This window comes from Salvia splendens, chromosome 5 (genome assembly GCF_004379255.2).
Source record: "Salvia splendens isolate huo1 chromosome 5, SspV2, whole genome shotgun sequence".
Lineage (NCBI taxonomy): Eukaryota > Viridiplantae > Streptophyta > Magnoliopsida > Lamiales > Lamiaceae > Salvia > Salvia splendens.
In genome coordinates this window covers 30,797,029-30,811,075 of record NC_056036.1, presented here as the reverse complement: position 1 = coordinate 30,811,075, position 14,047 = coordinate 30,797,029, and the positions used below count along the sequence as shown (strand labels likewise).

At 40.6% G+C, this 14,047-nt stretch overlaps 1 protein-coding gene across 5 annotated transcripts; it reads right to left on the bottom strand.

The window, feature by feature from the left end:
• Positions 1-1,170: 1,170 nt before the first annotated feature.
• Positions 1,171-10,065, bottom strand: LOC121805352. Of its 5 annotated transcripts, none has more exons than XM_042205163.1 (9): positions 9,907-10,065; positions 4,721-9,773; positions 4,385-4,587; positions 4,221-4,302; positions 3,684-3,885; positions 3,269-3,592; positions 2,486-3,180; positions 2,050-2,242; positions 1,171-1,944 (listed from the first exon to the last, which is right to left on the bottom strand). In XM_042205163.1, exons 2-9 carry the CDS (start codon positions 9,665-9,667, stop codon positions 1,619-1,621), a joined length of 6,972 nt encoding a protein of 2,323 aa, XP_042061097.1. In that variant the 5' UTR covers positions 9,668-9,773; positions 9,907-10,065; the 3' UTR covers positions 1,171-1,618. The 5 variants fall into 5 exon arrangements, with proteins under 5 accessions (XP_042061097.1, XP_042061095.1, XP_042061096.1 ...); XM_042205164.1 differs by having other exon boundaries at positions 1,763-1,939; XM_042205165.1 differs by having other exon boundaries at positions 1,763-1,939; positions 2,050-2,155.
• Between the last annotated feature and the right edge of the window lie 3,982 nt (positions 10,066-14,047).

Sequence of the window (14,047 nt, the reverse complement as noted above, 5' to 3'; positions counted from 1 at the left end):
GGCACGGGTTTTAAGAAATGTAATAGAAAGTGTGTTGAAAAAGTTAGTGGAATGTGAGTCATACCTTTATATATTAGTTTTATAATAAAATGTGAGTGGAAATGAGTTAGTGGATGTGGGGTCTACTACCAAAAATGGTAAAAGTGAAAGGTGATAAATTTTTAGGAACGGATGAAAATAGAAATAAGTGACAAATTTTCAGGGTCCCACAAGAATATGCACTATTTCCTTTTTAGTCTCTCCTACAAGAATTTACACTTTCCAATTTTAGAAACTTTTATCTCTAATTAGGTGGGATTATTCTCCATTAACAATAATTTATTTACTTATTATATCTAACTCTCTTTTACTTTTCCAATCGTGTATTAAAACACGTGCTCAACCTAAAGTGCATATTCTTGTGGGACGGAGGGAATAGTATTTAATATAATTTTAATTATTTCCAAATATTATTATTATTACTACTATTGTTATTGTTATTATAAAAATTAATTATCATATTTTTCAACATTAAAATAATGTATCATAGTACATATTTATAATAATAATAACTATAAGTATAGGTATATTATATTTATAATAATTATTATAATAGTAATAATTTATTAATATTATTATTTATAATTGTTATCATTAGTATTTTACTAATATGATTATTGAATTATGAATAATATAATAAGTATAAATTATAATATTATTTTATCATAAATTAATAATAAATCAAGAAAGTCGATTAAACTTTGAATTTATGAATTATATCTAATTAAAATATTAATAAATAGTTATAATTATAATTACAATTAAGTATTTTATCATTTCATTATTATTTATTACTACTATTATTATTATTATTATTATTACTATTATGTTACAAACTACTTCATCCGTCCCACAAGAGTATGCAATCTTTCCTTTAAGGTCTGTCTCACAAGAATATGTACTTTATGATTCTGAAAACTACTTTCTCGCTAATAAGGTAGGACTCATTTCCACTAATAATACTTATTACTTCTTAATTCTAGCATTATCTTATTTTACCAATTTTGTTGCCATATTCTATTTAATTTAGTGTTTTAATTTAAAAATAAAATCTAAAATCTCAATGTTTATCCAAACACAAGAAATTAAAGCCATTTTCCCAATCAACTTTACTTTCCGCTAAAACAAACATGGCGAATTAGTTATCTATTTCCAATCCAAAAGATGTCATCACATTAATCTAAAAACAAAGATAATTTGGGCGCTCTTTGATTCGACTAGTAACATGTTGAAGATTAAAAAATGTACTAACATATGATAATATTTCTTACTAAAACCACAGCATCCTAACTAAAGAGAATAAGCCAATACATATTCAAGAAGTTAAAAAAGAGACTTAAACGTGTCGAATGGCAGTGACACAACATATTTCTTTACCAGCAGCACGATGGAGGAAAGGAACTTCACTGCAAGATTTAGAATGGATCTCTGCAAAACAACGACCCAACAGATAGGCTTCAAGAGATCAGAAAAATGTTTACTATATAGCTCCAAAACTGCAGGGTTCGTGTATCCCCCAAAATCAGGTGTCAGTCATAGCAAATGCACTTCTAACAACCATAACTCGCAATCGCCTGGCTCACGTAGACGGATTTCCAGTTGTGGTCTGTTTAGCCACGTAGATCTGTTTCATCCTTACAGCAGGCAAATTTCTATCCACGCCGCCCCTTCCATAGAAACCCATCCTACGGTGAGGCAATTCATTTCCTGTATTGTTCCTTTGTGATTTGTGGCCTCTTTGATAATAACGACCAGTGGTATTACCTTGTTGGGTGGGCAAACTCTTATTTGAGAATTGACTCTTCACAGATCTTGCATTATTGTATCGTTTCTCACTCTCAATTGTATCGATCTTCTCAGATTCAGCATTTGCACTTGCGGACATGCCCTGAACTGCAGTCTGCCCTGATGAAGCCGTGTTAGATCTCACTGAATCTACCAATCTTAATTCAGCACGAAATGGGACACCATTTGTATCTGCAGCAGTAGAGAAAGTTGGGCCAGAGTCACCTGATAATGTAGGAGTACAAGACTCCGTGAACCGATTGGCAGTTACTGATTGGTCAATTGAGTGTCTGTGGCTAGCTTGAGGAGGCAATGCACCTTCCATTTGTGGCTGCAATGGTCGAGAAACAGAGACTGGGTGAAGTGGAGAAGCAGGAATGTGGCCCCATCGAGTACGGACAGACAAATCAGGGGGAGTCTGAAAATAAAATTACCACATTTTTCAAGATATAATGACATATTTTGACATGCACTTCATATGCTTGAAGAAATAAAGAGAACAATCTCATTCAAATTCCGAATACAATTATTCACCAATTAACAAACCAACCAGGACAAAATGTGAAGGAACTTTGAAAAGAATAAACTGTCCACGAATGTAACACACTTAGTCAAGCAAATAAACTTCAGAAAAGGATATAATTAATCAAGAAGCTCTTACCGGAAATGGTGATGCATCAAACAAGGGCAATGGTGGGGGCATAGGCAAGAGTGGAGATCCTGGGGCAAGATGCTGAATGGGAGCCGTAATGGGAGAACTTCGCTGCACAGCAGTCATATTCACACTATTAATTTCTCCCTCACCAATATGCATTGCAGTAGACGAACCATTATTTTTCCAATCAGCTTGCTTCCCAGATGGGATATAGGTGGTACCCATAAAACTCAAACCTACATGCCCATATTGTCCAACAGGAGCAAAATGATTATAGACAACCATATGTGGAGGCCCCTGAACCCCAGGTATGCCTCCAGGAGGACCAATGAAAGGACCAGAATATCCAGCCGGAGTACCATAGAACGAGTCCACACCAGAATGGCATTGCTGCCAGTTACCAAGAGGAACAGAACTGGATGTTGTAGTCTTTGGGGGTTGTGATTGTGTACCAGAAGATTCATCATGTGGACTGAATGCAAAAATTGGACCCCCCAACAGAGGGTTCACCTCATAAAAGGGGAAGTGGGAAGGACCTACAGGGAAATGAGAAAGCATCTGGCCAGTAGAACTTTGTGGACTTGGCAATGGTGGCCATAAAGAGATTGGTGTGGTCTCAATTGACAGATCTGCCGGAAGAGAAACACTTAGCAACTCCTCACCCAGTGATTGACTTGTCATCTGCTGATCTCCAAGCACACCTGCAAAAAGAAGGAGAAGGAATTATACTACGATGCAAAGCCACGCATAATATTCTCCACCCCTCTTGATTTCTGTAATTAGAGCTACCTGTCGTAATGCCGTCAACAGAAGCACAACCAAAATTCTTTGTGTCATTGACTGAGCTTAAGCCAGTGCCAACTATCTCATCACTGCTGATAGCAGCAGCTGCAACAGCAGAAGCAGCTGCTTCTGCTTCTGCTTCTGCTTCAGCCTCAGAATTGCAAGAGTCACTCGGGTGCTTCTCCTTTTCAAAGAAAAGTATATTTTCTTTCTCTGCTACATGAAAGTTGCGGGATACTTGCACATCAGGTCGATTGGAACCTGGAGCACCAATCCCTTGTGATACAACACGGCTACTAGGAGGAATAATTGTTGGAGATGTGACAGCACCTGACAACAGGAAAAGGGGGAAAAGAAAATCGTAAGTTTTTCAAGAGGAATATATCAGCATATGTAAAGTTCCATGTGGCAGAATATTTACCAAATTGAATTTTCTCTCCAGCAAGCAATGAATTGATTGGACTTGCACCAGAAGAAAATGTTTTGTCCTTTGTCAAAATAGATGATGGTGGCAAAACTTGGCCACTAACTGGGCTGGAATGACCTCCAACAGCAGAAATGTGTGAATCATACCGAGCAGGTTTCATAGCCTCGTCAATTTGTGTCTGGCTTAGAGACATAACCTATCATAAAATTAATGGATTAACACAAGATATAGCTGAGCAAACTAAAAGTTCCAAGCGTTGGCTGAAAAATAGAAAGGTCCGTTCTAATCAAATTGTTAAGTAATTTTCATTTATGAAAACCAGGCTCTGGTTAAAGTTAAACTAGTTTTGATTTTTCCCTTAGACTGTCAGAAATGATGCAATCGCAGAAACATAGGGTGTCAGATGAACCGGAAATACAACTGCCTCTTAGAAGAATAAGAACCAATAATCACTAGCACATACCATGGTCATAATTTTTATTTTATTTTAATAAAGACCAATTACTAGGGTGATCCAGTATGATCATATACCATATTTTTGCTGTCAAAAAGGCCAGGTTCACATTCTTTTCCACTGTTAGAGACGACAGATACAGAATCGGATTGTGAAGGCCTGCAAAAAGGCAAGTTGAAGAATATATTAGTTATTTTGATAATACAAAATATCAACTGACATTTTTGCTTAGGAAATGTACTTGTTGGTATGTGCTTCAGAATTAACAGGAGGAGTGCCAATTGGAGACTGGGAAGCTGCAGAAGAAAATGCGGTTGATCCTCCAGATACAGAAAAGGCCAATTGAGGATCAGCTGTTCCTTCACTGCCCAATGGTACTGGGTATTTATTATTGCTTCTTAAGACTACATCCTTTTGTCTGGAGTGGCGTGGTTTACGTGGTGGCTGATATGATAAAAAAAAAAAGATGTAATTAGCACAGATGATGCAGAGAAAAATACAAGTTAAAGAGAAGAAACAGATACCAACACAAAATTGCCAAACATTTACTAAGAGCTTCTTCTGAGATCAGTAATACCTTGGTGGTCCATGATTTTGCTTTTATCTCCTTTTCCCTTTGTTCACGCCGATCATTTAGCATTTGCCTTTTGGATCTGACTTCAATGAAATCATCCTCATCACTAGGGGCTTCAATGCCAGGTTGTTTAAAAACACGCACAACACCACTTTGTAATGGAGCATCTACATCCTCCTCAGAAGCATTTCTCCTCAGATTTGCTTCACCAGGGTTCGAGATATTCTGGCTCCTACTCGAATAAACTTTCCCCACTACTTTTGCTTCCCTATCTCCAGAATCAACCTCCAAAGATATCATCCTTCCAGATGCCAAGGGCTCAGTGTGCTTCATAGTTCTATTAGACATGCTACCCCTCTTAGCCCCACTTCTAGTGAAAGCACTAGAAGAAGCCGCTGCAGGTGCTGGTCTTCTGTCATTGTTTTCACGAATCCGGAATTCAGTTCGTTGGACGGATCTTCGAGGTCTCCTGTGAAACCCATTTGAATCTGCAAGCATATCATGATCCTGGACCAATGATCTTGTGTTAGAACTTTTAACTGCATAAGCAAATCTTCTCCCCCTGCCACCAGACAATGCACCTGCCCCTCTTACGCCATAATTCCTGTCAACATTAGCAGACTGCGACATTGGATGTGCATGATGGGACTGTCTGTCAGATCCCCTTGCCTTCGATGGTGGTGGATAGTTCCTTGAAGCAGCACGAAGCTGCCCTTTCTCTTCAGCATGTGGGCTTGAGTTTGACATAAATTTTCCATCACAGGGCCCAGAGGCCCCAGAAGTAGATGTATGGACGGCAGAATTATCATCATGATTGCCTGAATTTGAAACTGTATTTACACTCAAGAGAAGTCCACCATTAGATTGCACAGATGATACAGAAACAAATCTTGGCTGATCATTCACTAAATCAGATGGTGTCTCGTCCTTGCTTATGTTCTGCGTGGAAGCATCTTGAGCGTCCTTGTGATTTCCAGAGTTTAAAACATCCTGATTTAGATTAAGATGGCCCAGCATGTTAGGCGGAACAAAAGACATTGATTGAGAGGGTATTGGAAAAATTCCCTGCGAGATAGGAGAAGTATATCGCAGCTGACCAAATTGGAACATTGGAGGCTGTGATGGATGCATATGAGTAACGGACGGACCAACAGAAGGATGGATATGAAGGGGCATCTGTATGGAACCAATCTGTATAGCAGGCACTGGAGAAGGGATCAAAGAAGGACCAGAAAATAGCCCAAACTGAAGCTTGATTGGTAAATCACCCTGACTTCCAGTAGAAGATACAGATGACACGATAGGCTGACTTGTCACAGCTGAAACATTAACTGTCGAGGAAAGTACAGTTGGCTGGGGAGCTAGACAGGTGTTACCTGAGGAATCAGCACCATCTAAGATATCGGCTGATGCTGCTGCACAGGTTGCGCCAACAAGTTGACCAATAGAACCTGGCAAAGCTGATGTATCCAGTACCTTCCAAGACGAGCTATCAGCACATGTCCCGTGACAATCCTCTGCAGTCAGAAGATTTTGTTCATCAGATGGAAACCTATCAATGATGACTCTTTCTTCAACCATGCTGACAGAACCATCATTCATCCCAAATGATTTTTCTTGATGCCCTATACTTTTCTCAACATCATCACTTGGTATTTCAACTTCAACACCCTCATCAAAACCTAAGACTACATTGTCCATCACATGAGGTGAGTCTCTTTGCTCAAGTTCCCGTACCTCAAACTTCTGGTTCAGCTCAAGATTCTCAACATCCCTATCACGCACTTCCTCCTCTTCTCTAAAACCATCTTCATCCTCATCATATTCCTCTTGCTGCTGCATCACATCTTCATTTTCAGGAGTCCATTCTTCATCCTCAATAGTTGAAATAGAATCTTGCACAATCATCATTGCATTAGGTCCAGAGTCACCATTGTGAGCATCAGATTCAGTCCTTGTAACTAAATTGATGTCCCCTTCTGCTACAGCGGATGTTAAAAGAGAATCTCCAGATGCATCCAACTCATCCTGGGATAGTTGAGGTGGAGAAGTAGGGGGGCTGGAAACAGAGAGTGAGGATTGCGAGTCACACCTCGATCCACTGTTCAATTTCTGACGTTCAGAGGAATTACTTTCTAACGGCCTTCCAAAAATCTCAGATGGCCGAGGACCTCCTTGATTAGTGCCATAATAATCTGACACCCTGCCAGATTCAGTTCGTGGAGCGTGAGTATGATGGATGCTGTTATCTAGAAACGCTGAAGAACCAGAGTGTTCACTGACTCCTCTAAGATTAGTCTTTTGAACTGAAGAAACTGAAGGAGGGGGAGGGACACGAGGCTGTCTGACAGAGTACCTAGATCTCCCGTAGGAGTTAAATTCACCATCTGGGTAAGGAGGACGAGCACCACTTCTAGTGCGTCCCTGTCCCCATCCACCATCTCCATATCGATCTGCAATATCCTGAAAATCGAAATCCATCTCCCTGAGCTTTCCATAAGAGTCAGCACTGCCAGAAAGATTCCATCTTTGTTCTTTTTGATATCCAAAATCATCTGAGTAAGAGTTTTGCACTCCGTAAGACCTAGAAGGCATGAAGCCAGGTCCACCATGGAACTCTCTTCGTGAACCTGTTCTGCCACCAGCAACTGCATCCTCCCATTGACTATAATGACCAGTTTCTTGATCTGATTTAGATGAAGGGAAGCTGCCATCATATTCCAGAGTATCCCTTTTCCATGGATTAATAGGTTTTCCTCGGTTAATTAAGTTTGAAGAACTTTCTCTGGGAGGATAGCTGATCTCAGCAGGTTTGACATTAGCTGATGAATTAAATGAACCTGAATTCATAACATTTTCCACCATTCTCTCACCATCTTCCCAGGTTTCCAAGTCTTCATTCCTGAATACAAGATCTTTTATAGCTGCATTTAGTTTCTCGTCAACGGTTGTTTTAGGTACAGAAGCATCAACCTTTACAGTTTCAGCCTGCCTTTTGGCCATCTTATCTTCCAATTCTTGAAGCATCTGTCTCGCAGCCTGTTTCCTCCTCTCTTCTTCTAACTGAATTCTTTTCTTCTCTTCTTCCCTGGAAATCCTCAGCTCTTCAGCTTTTTGAATAGCCTCAAGTTGCTCCTGTTCTGCCCTCCATGCAGCTACACGGGATTCTTCATCCAGTTTTCGCAGCCTTTCCTCCTCTTCCCTAATTCTTCTCAGTCTCTCCCCCTCTTCCCTTCGAGTTTGCTCCAAGGCTCTTTCTTGCTCTTCAACAATCCTCTGTCTCTCAAGCTCTTGCATTTTCTGGACTCTTTCAAGTTCTGCCTCAAAAGATTCTCGAATAGGATCATGAAAATGAGTAGATTTGGCAGCATCTTTTTTCCTCTTAACTACCCCAACAAGACCATCTGAGAAGAGATCCCTTTCATCAAATCCTGAAGAACTGTAGTCTCTCGAGAAAATATCATCTGAGTAGGGTCTATCACTATTTGAAAACCGCTTTTCCTGTATGGGGTCAGCTATAGGATGCCTTCTCCCACTAGAAGCAATAAAGGGTCTGGACAATGCATTATTATGAAAAATATCAGCTTTATGCCTATTAGGTTGGTTAAAGACATGGTGATCCCGAGAATTACGATCTGCCCCTCTGTTATTATATGAATCACTTGAACTATTTCGTTGCATCTGCTGTCCTACAAGTCCCATGGCCCTCCTCCCAAATGCAGAATCCTTGCTTCCATCTTGAACAGTGTCTCCTCCATAATAAGGTGCGGTGTATTTGTTCTCCTTTGCCATATTATTAACGGCCATTCTTGCACCAATATCGACTCTATGATTTCCAATTTCGCTAACCCCATCTTTAGGAAGAGATGTTCTCCATCTGTTGACTTCCTTACCTTCCCGACTAGGTGTCCTCACATCTTTGTTATACGGGTCCATTTTAAAGACTTCACTAGAAATAATTTTCCCAGTTTCATTGTCTCGTTGGCCCCATCTATCGTTCTGATTTGTAGCTGGCTTGTGAGGTAAAATGCTGGGCCTTGGCAAGTCAAAATCTCTATCCCAATAATTTCCGCTGTTTGAATATCCAATATCTCGTCCCTGCTCCACAAACCCATGCCCCGTGTCACGCTCATCATCGGCCCAATCAGACCTCGGATTCATGCGAACCAGTGGCAGTGGATCAGGCAAAAATTGTTCCTGCTTCTTAATTTGATCGGCCATCCTTCCACCAGCCTTTTTGTGGACTGCACTACCATTTTCCACCAATGGATTTATTCCCAAGGACACTCCTGGTGGATGCATATCAGCCATTGGACCCAAATTATAGCTTTCCTCTTTATCCTGAGTAAAATCATCATGTGTGACTTGCTTCTGCTTCTGGTTTAATCCATCCTTGTGTTTCTGTGATGCCCCGGATGAGACAGGCCTCGCAGCCTGCAGAGATGGGAAATCCTCACCTTTCAAAAGCATAGCTTTCTCAGCAGACGGTAAGAATTCTCGAGATACAGAAGCAGCAACCCCCGTAGAACGAGCAGACGGTGGCATATAAGAACCAACTCTACTTGCCCCAGCTGCATCACTCACCCCGTTAACCCCATTATCAATCTTCTCGGGCAATGCAGTGGCAGATGCCACAGGTTTGTTCCAGCCAACTCCGGACGAAGGTCTGGATCCAGTCCCAGTGCCAGCAGTAGCGCCCGTTCCACCGGGTCCTGAGGTATCAAATTTCTCATGTTCTTTCCTCAATGATGGCAAATTCAAAGGGGGCGGAACGGATAATTTAGGAGCAACCTTGGGGGCAGCTCCTCGGTTCCTAGATAGAACCAACATCCCTCCACCCCCAACCCGCCCCCGTCCAGCAGCCCCGGGCCCGCTACCACCATTAAAATGATGGTGCCCGTAGGACTTGTTCAGATTGACGGATGTAAACTTTGAGCCATGATTGGCCATCTCCGAGCACAAGGATCTCCCAAACCACACCAACGCATCAAAACCCTAACCCTGAGTAACTCTCTCTCTCTCTCTCTCACTCAATGTCTCCCCTGAATAGATCTCGCTGCAGCAACAAGTGAATGAAAATAAAAACCCTAGGGACTGAATGAAAGCGGTAACAGTAATCGATTGATTATAGTTCATAAAATTGTTACTAATAATTCAAACAGAAGAATGAAACAATACAAATTGATTACCGTGGATAGTCGATGAATTGGGGATCATACACGAAATGGCGTAGGATAAAAAAAAGGGCGCAGGTTAGTTATAAACGTGCGCCTTACTGAGAAGAGGGCGAGAGAGAGAAGCCCTACTGCTATCGTACTTTTAGTCCGAGGGGGAGACACTATGCAGTTTCATAGATTTCTATTTCGATTGTATTATTCCAATTTTCTTTTGTTTTTCATTTTCCTCTTTCTTTTCTTTTTTATTTCTATTTCTATTTCTATTTCAACAATAAACTCCAGCGGGAACATACTTTTGTCGGGTCTTTCCATGTCAATAAATTTATATAGATATTTCCAATTTACGTGTACCAACTTTAACTAAAGTATAAATGTTTATGGAAGATCCTGTACTATTTCGATAAACACATCAAATTGTCTACCCTTCCCCCTACACTGGAACGCCGTAAAGTTCGTCCTATAGTTTTCATTACTATTTTGTTAATTAATTTTTTATATTTTCAAATATATCATGCAAAATTATAAAAAAAAATACTACAATTAAAGCCAAATCATACATTACTAATTAAAAAAAAGTTACAAGAGTTGGAAATAAAAAAACAAGTTCACTAAATCCTGCATTACTAGTTCATTCCCCGCTTGCGGCGCAGATCATCAATCATCCACTTGCGGCGTAGGCATGTCCCGTAGCCGAAGTCGGGGCCGGGGTCGCGATCGGGGTGGGGGTCGGGGCGGCCGCGGCTTGTGAGGATGTCGCCTTCGTCTTGCCCTTGTTCTTGGCAGCCTTGCTGCCAATGGGACGCCGGGAGGACATCGGTGTGCCGGAACTCTCATCCTCGTACATCGGCTGGTTGAGGTCCATCGGATGTGCGCCACTTTCGTTGGTCGTATAATCACCGGTGGGGTGTTCTTCGTCCTCTTCGCCGCAGCCGATAGGGGCAGAATCCCTCCTTAGAACTTATGCTTGTCCTTCAAGAGGAGCCAAGAGTTGTAATGCTTGAAATCGTCGTACAATGAAATGTACGATGCAAGCGCTCTATCGCGCACATCAGTCAAACTCTCGCCGCTGCCCTGCTCCCTCAAACACTTCTCGCACTTCACCTGATCACAGTGCTTGAGGAGCTGCTCCCTATGGCGCTTGTAGGCGGCGGACGGCTTGGCCTCGTTGTAGCGCTCAGTGATGCGCTCCCTGTACGCTATTTGCTTTTGGTTGTTGGCAAACACCGGGTCCTCTGAAATATCAATCCAACACCTCGTCAAGACGATGGTTTCATCCGGGTTGCCGTTCGTCCTCCCTGGGGCGAACTCTTCATTCTTCTCCAGAAGCGGCAACTTCTAGGCCCTTTTCCTGTTCCGCTTCTTCTTGGTGGCGGAGCCCGAGGCGGCGGATCCAGAGGCGCGGCGGGGTGGAGTGGGGCGCGGGCGCGGGTGGGAGACGGCTCTATGTCTGACAGCCCGTACGAATCCGTACTGAAATCAGGATCGTACTGGGTGTTGGAGTCAAAGGGCCGGTATTCAGAGTCTGTACCCGACCACCATGCACCACCACTGAACATCGGACTATTCGGACTTGGGTAATCACCGGGATTCATTATAAGTGAAATATAGAATGAGATGAAAGAGTGAAATGTTGAAGAGTGAAAGGAATTGTGGTGTATATATATAAATTTTGAAGAATTAAAAAAAGAAGAAAAACAAGTTGCATCGTCCGCGGTATCGTCCGCCTCGCCCGCAGTGGGGCAGACGATACCGCGGACGATGCCTGGTCGAATCCCTATCGTCCGCGGACGAAGCATAGGGCGCGAATGATGGATGTGCCATCGTCCGCCCCATTGTGGATGCCCTGAGTCAGAATTTAGCATAATTATATAATTCATACAAAATATTTCTCACTTATTTTATATTGGTACAAAATATTTAAAGTTTGCTAATACAAAAAGTTTGATCCACGTTTCATTTTAATACATTCCGTCATAGTATATGTTTGAATGTCGTTAACCATTGATCTACATAGTGTACAAAATATGAAACAATAATTAAATTTTTTGTATCATTATAAAACAATAATAAAACTATTTGTACCAACATGAAACAATGATGAATGATTTTGTACATCACATAGTCTATGAGTTTACAAGAGCCAAACAATAACTACGGAATGTACTAATATGAAAAGGTGAGGCATTTGTAACCCATGATTATTACCGTGAAAGAATTTGCTTATTTGTAGTCCAACATTCCCGTCTCAGTGATAAGATCAAGTATGTACTAGTTCTTTTGGCATAAAAATAACCTTTTAGATGATTTGATAACTTCAATATCGAGGAAGTACTTGAAAGCTCCAAGGCTCTTCATTTTGAACTCGGTAAATAAGTCTGTCTTCAATTTTGAATCACAGTTGCATCACCACTCGTAATAATCACGTCATCCACATAAATTATCAAACGAGTAATATGATCACCTCTTTTCTTCAAGAATTACGTGTGATTAGAGTTGCTATGTTAAAACCCATAACGCTTCACAGCTACGGTAAATCTTCAAAACCGAGCTCTAGATAACTGTTTAAGGTCATAGATTTATTAGCTTGCCACATTTGCTATTGTCCAAGATTAATTACATGTAACCTAAAACTAAAATCATCCTAATCCAAATAATCCAAATAAATTAATTTAGTTAGCTCCAGGGAACATAGTTAAATAGGAACTTGGGGTCATGAAAATATAATAAGCCCAAATTAACCCAACCCATAAATTAAAGAGTATAGCCCCTCATATTTCCTCTCATTCTCTTGCACGCAAACTAGAGATAGAAACTCTCTCCCCTCCCTTTCTCTGAAATCTCTCTCCGTCTCGCCGGAAAAAATGCAGCTGCCGCCACCACTTCTGGTCATGAATAACGCCACCCGGCCACCGGAAAACGGCAAAATTAAAAGAAAAGGAAAATGCAGTAGTAGTAGTAGTTGTCTCGGTTTTCTTGATGATCGGAGGTCTAAACATTGTCCAATCTTTTTTAAAATTAACTAGAGGTAAAAGACTAATCAGACTTATTCGGACCGAAGGAAATCAAATTTGAACAATTAGATCTTCCGTCATTAATAGCTGAAGTGGTTGTTCTTTAATTTTAACAGTACTAGTGTTGGTTTTCTTCACGATCGAAGGTTCAAATGTTTTCCAATCGTTCTAAAATTTGAATAGAAGGTCACGGAGACTCATCCAACTTCATCCTTACCAAAGCAAATTAAATTTGGACGGTTAGATCTTCTATTATTAATTTCTAAAATGGGTGTGATAGGGTTATCTTCCCTATCGATTGGTAGAGCATAAATAGAGATGAATTGGCCTGAATTGAGAGAGATTGAGAGAGAAATCAGTAACCATGATGGAGAGAATGACAAATATTAATTTAATTCATTCTACTTAATAATAATAATAATAATAATAATAATAATAACAATAATAAAAGACTCCACACATATTTTTAATACGTGGGATAAAAAAAGATCTCTATAAACTAGGAAAGCAACCACTAGGGAAAGTAAATCAGAACGTAATAACTAAATAATAAAACATAAAATAAGCTAAGTAATTATACGGAGAGATTATCAGCCCTCTTCCGGAATAAAATAAAATACCAAGTCCCTATCAACTCCCCCACCGTTGAAAACCACCTTGCCCTCAAGGTGGAAGTCAGAAAAATAATCTTCCATCTCGTTGTCGATGTCTTTGTTTGGATCTTCGTCTGCAAATAAAATTGTATCGTTTGAGACCCCGACGAGTGACGGAGAAACCGTCTTTGGACATGAGATCTCTTCCGCGACTTCAGTGACATAACCAATGATGACAACAATGATTTTTGGGCTATGGCATTTGGAGGAAATTTGGTTTCCACCAAAACCATTGGCTCATCCAGCTTTTGAGGCGATTCATCATCAATTTTTTACCATCTCTTCGATGATGGGATCAGACTTGACATTTGTTGTTGACTCATCATCGTTTTTTGCAAAAGTCTCGACGATAGAATTAGATGTGGCCTCCTTTTTAGCCATAGCCTATTTTTTTTGCTAAATATGCAACTGCCTCCATTATTTTGTTGAGAAATTTATTAGTTTCGGCAAAGTAAATGACATCCTCATCAAAGTTATGATAAACAACAT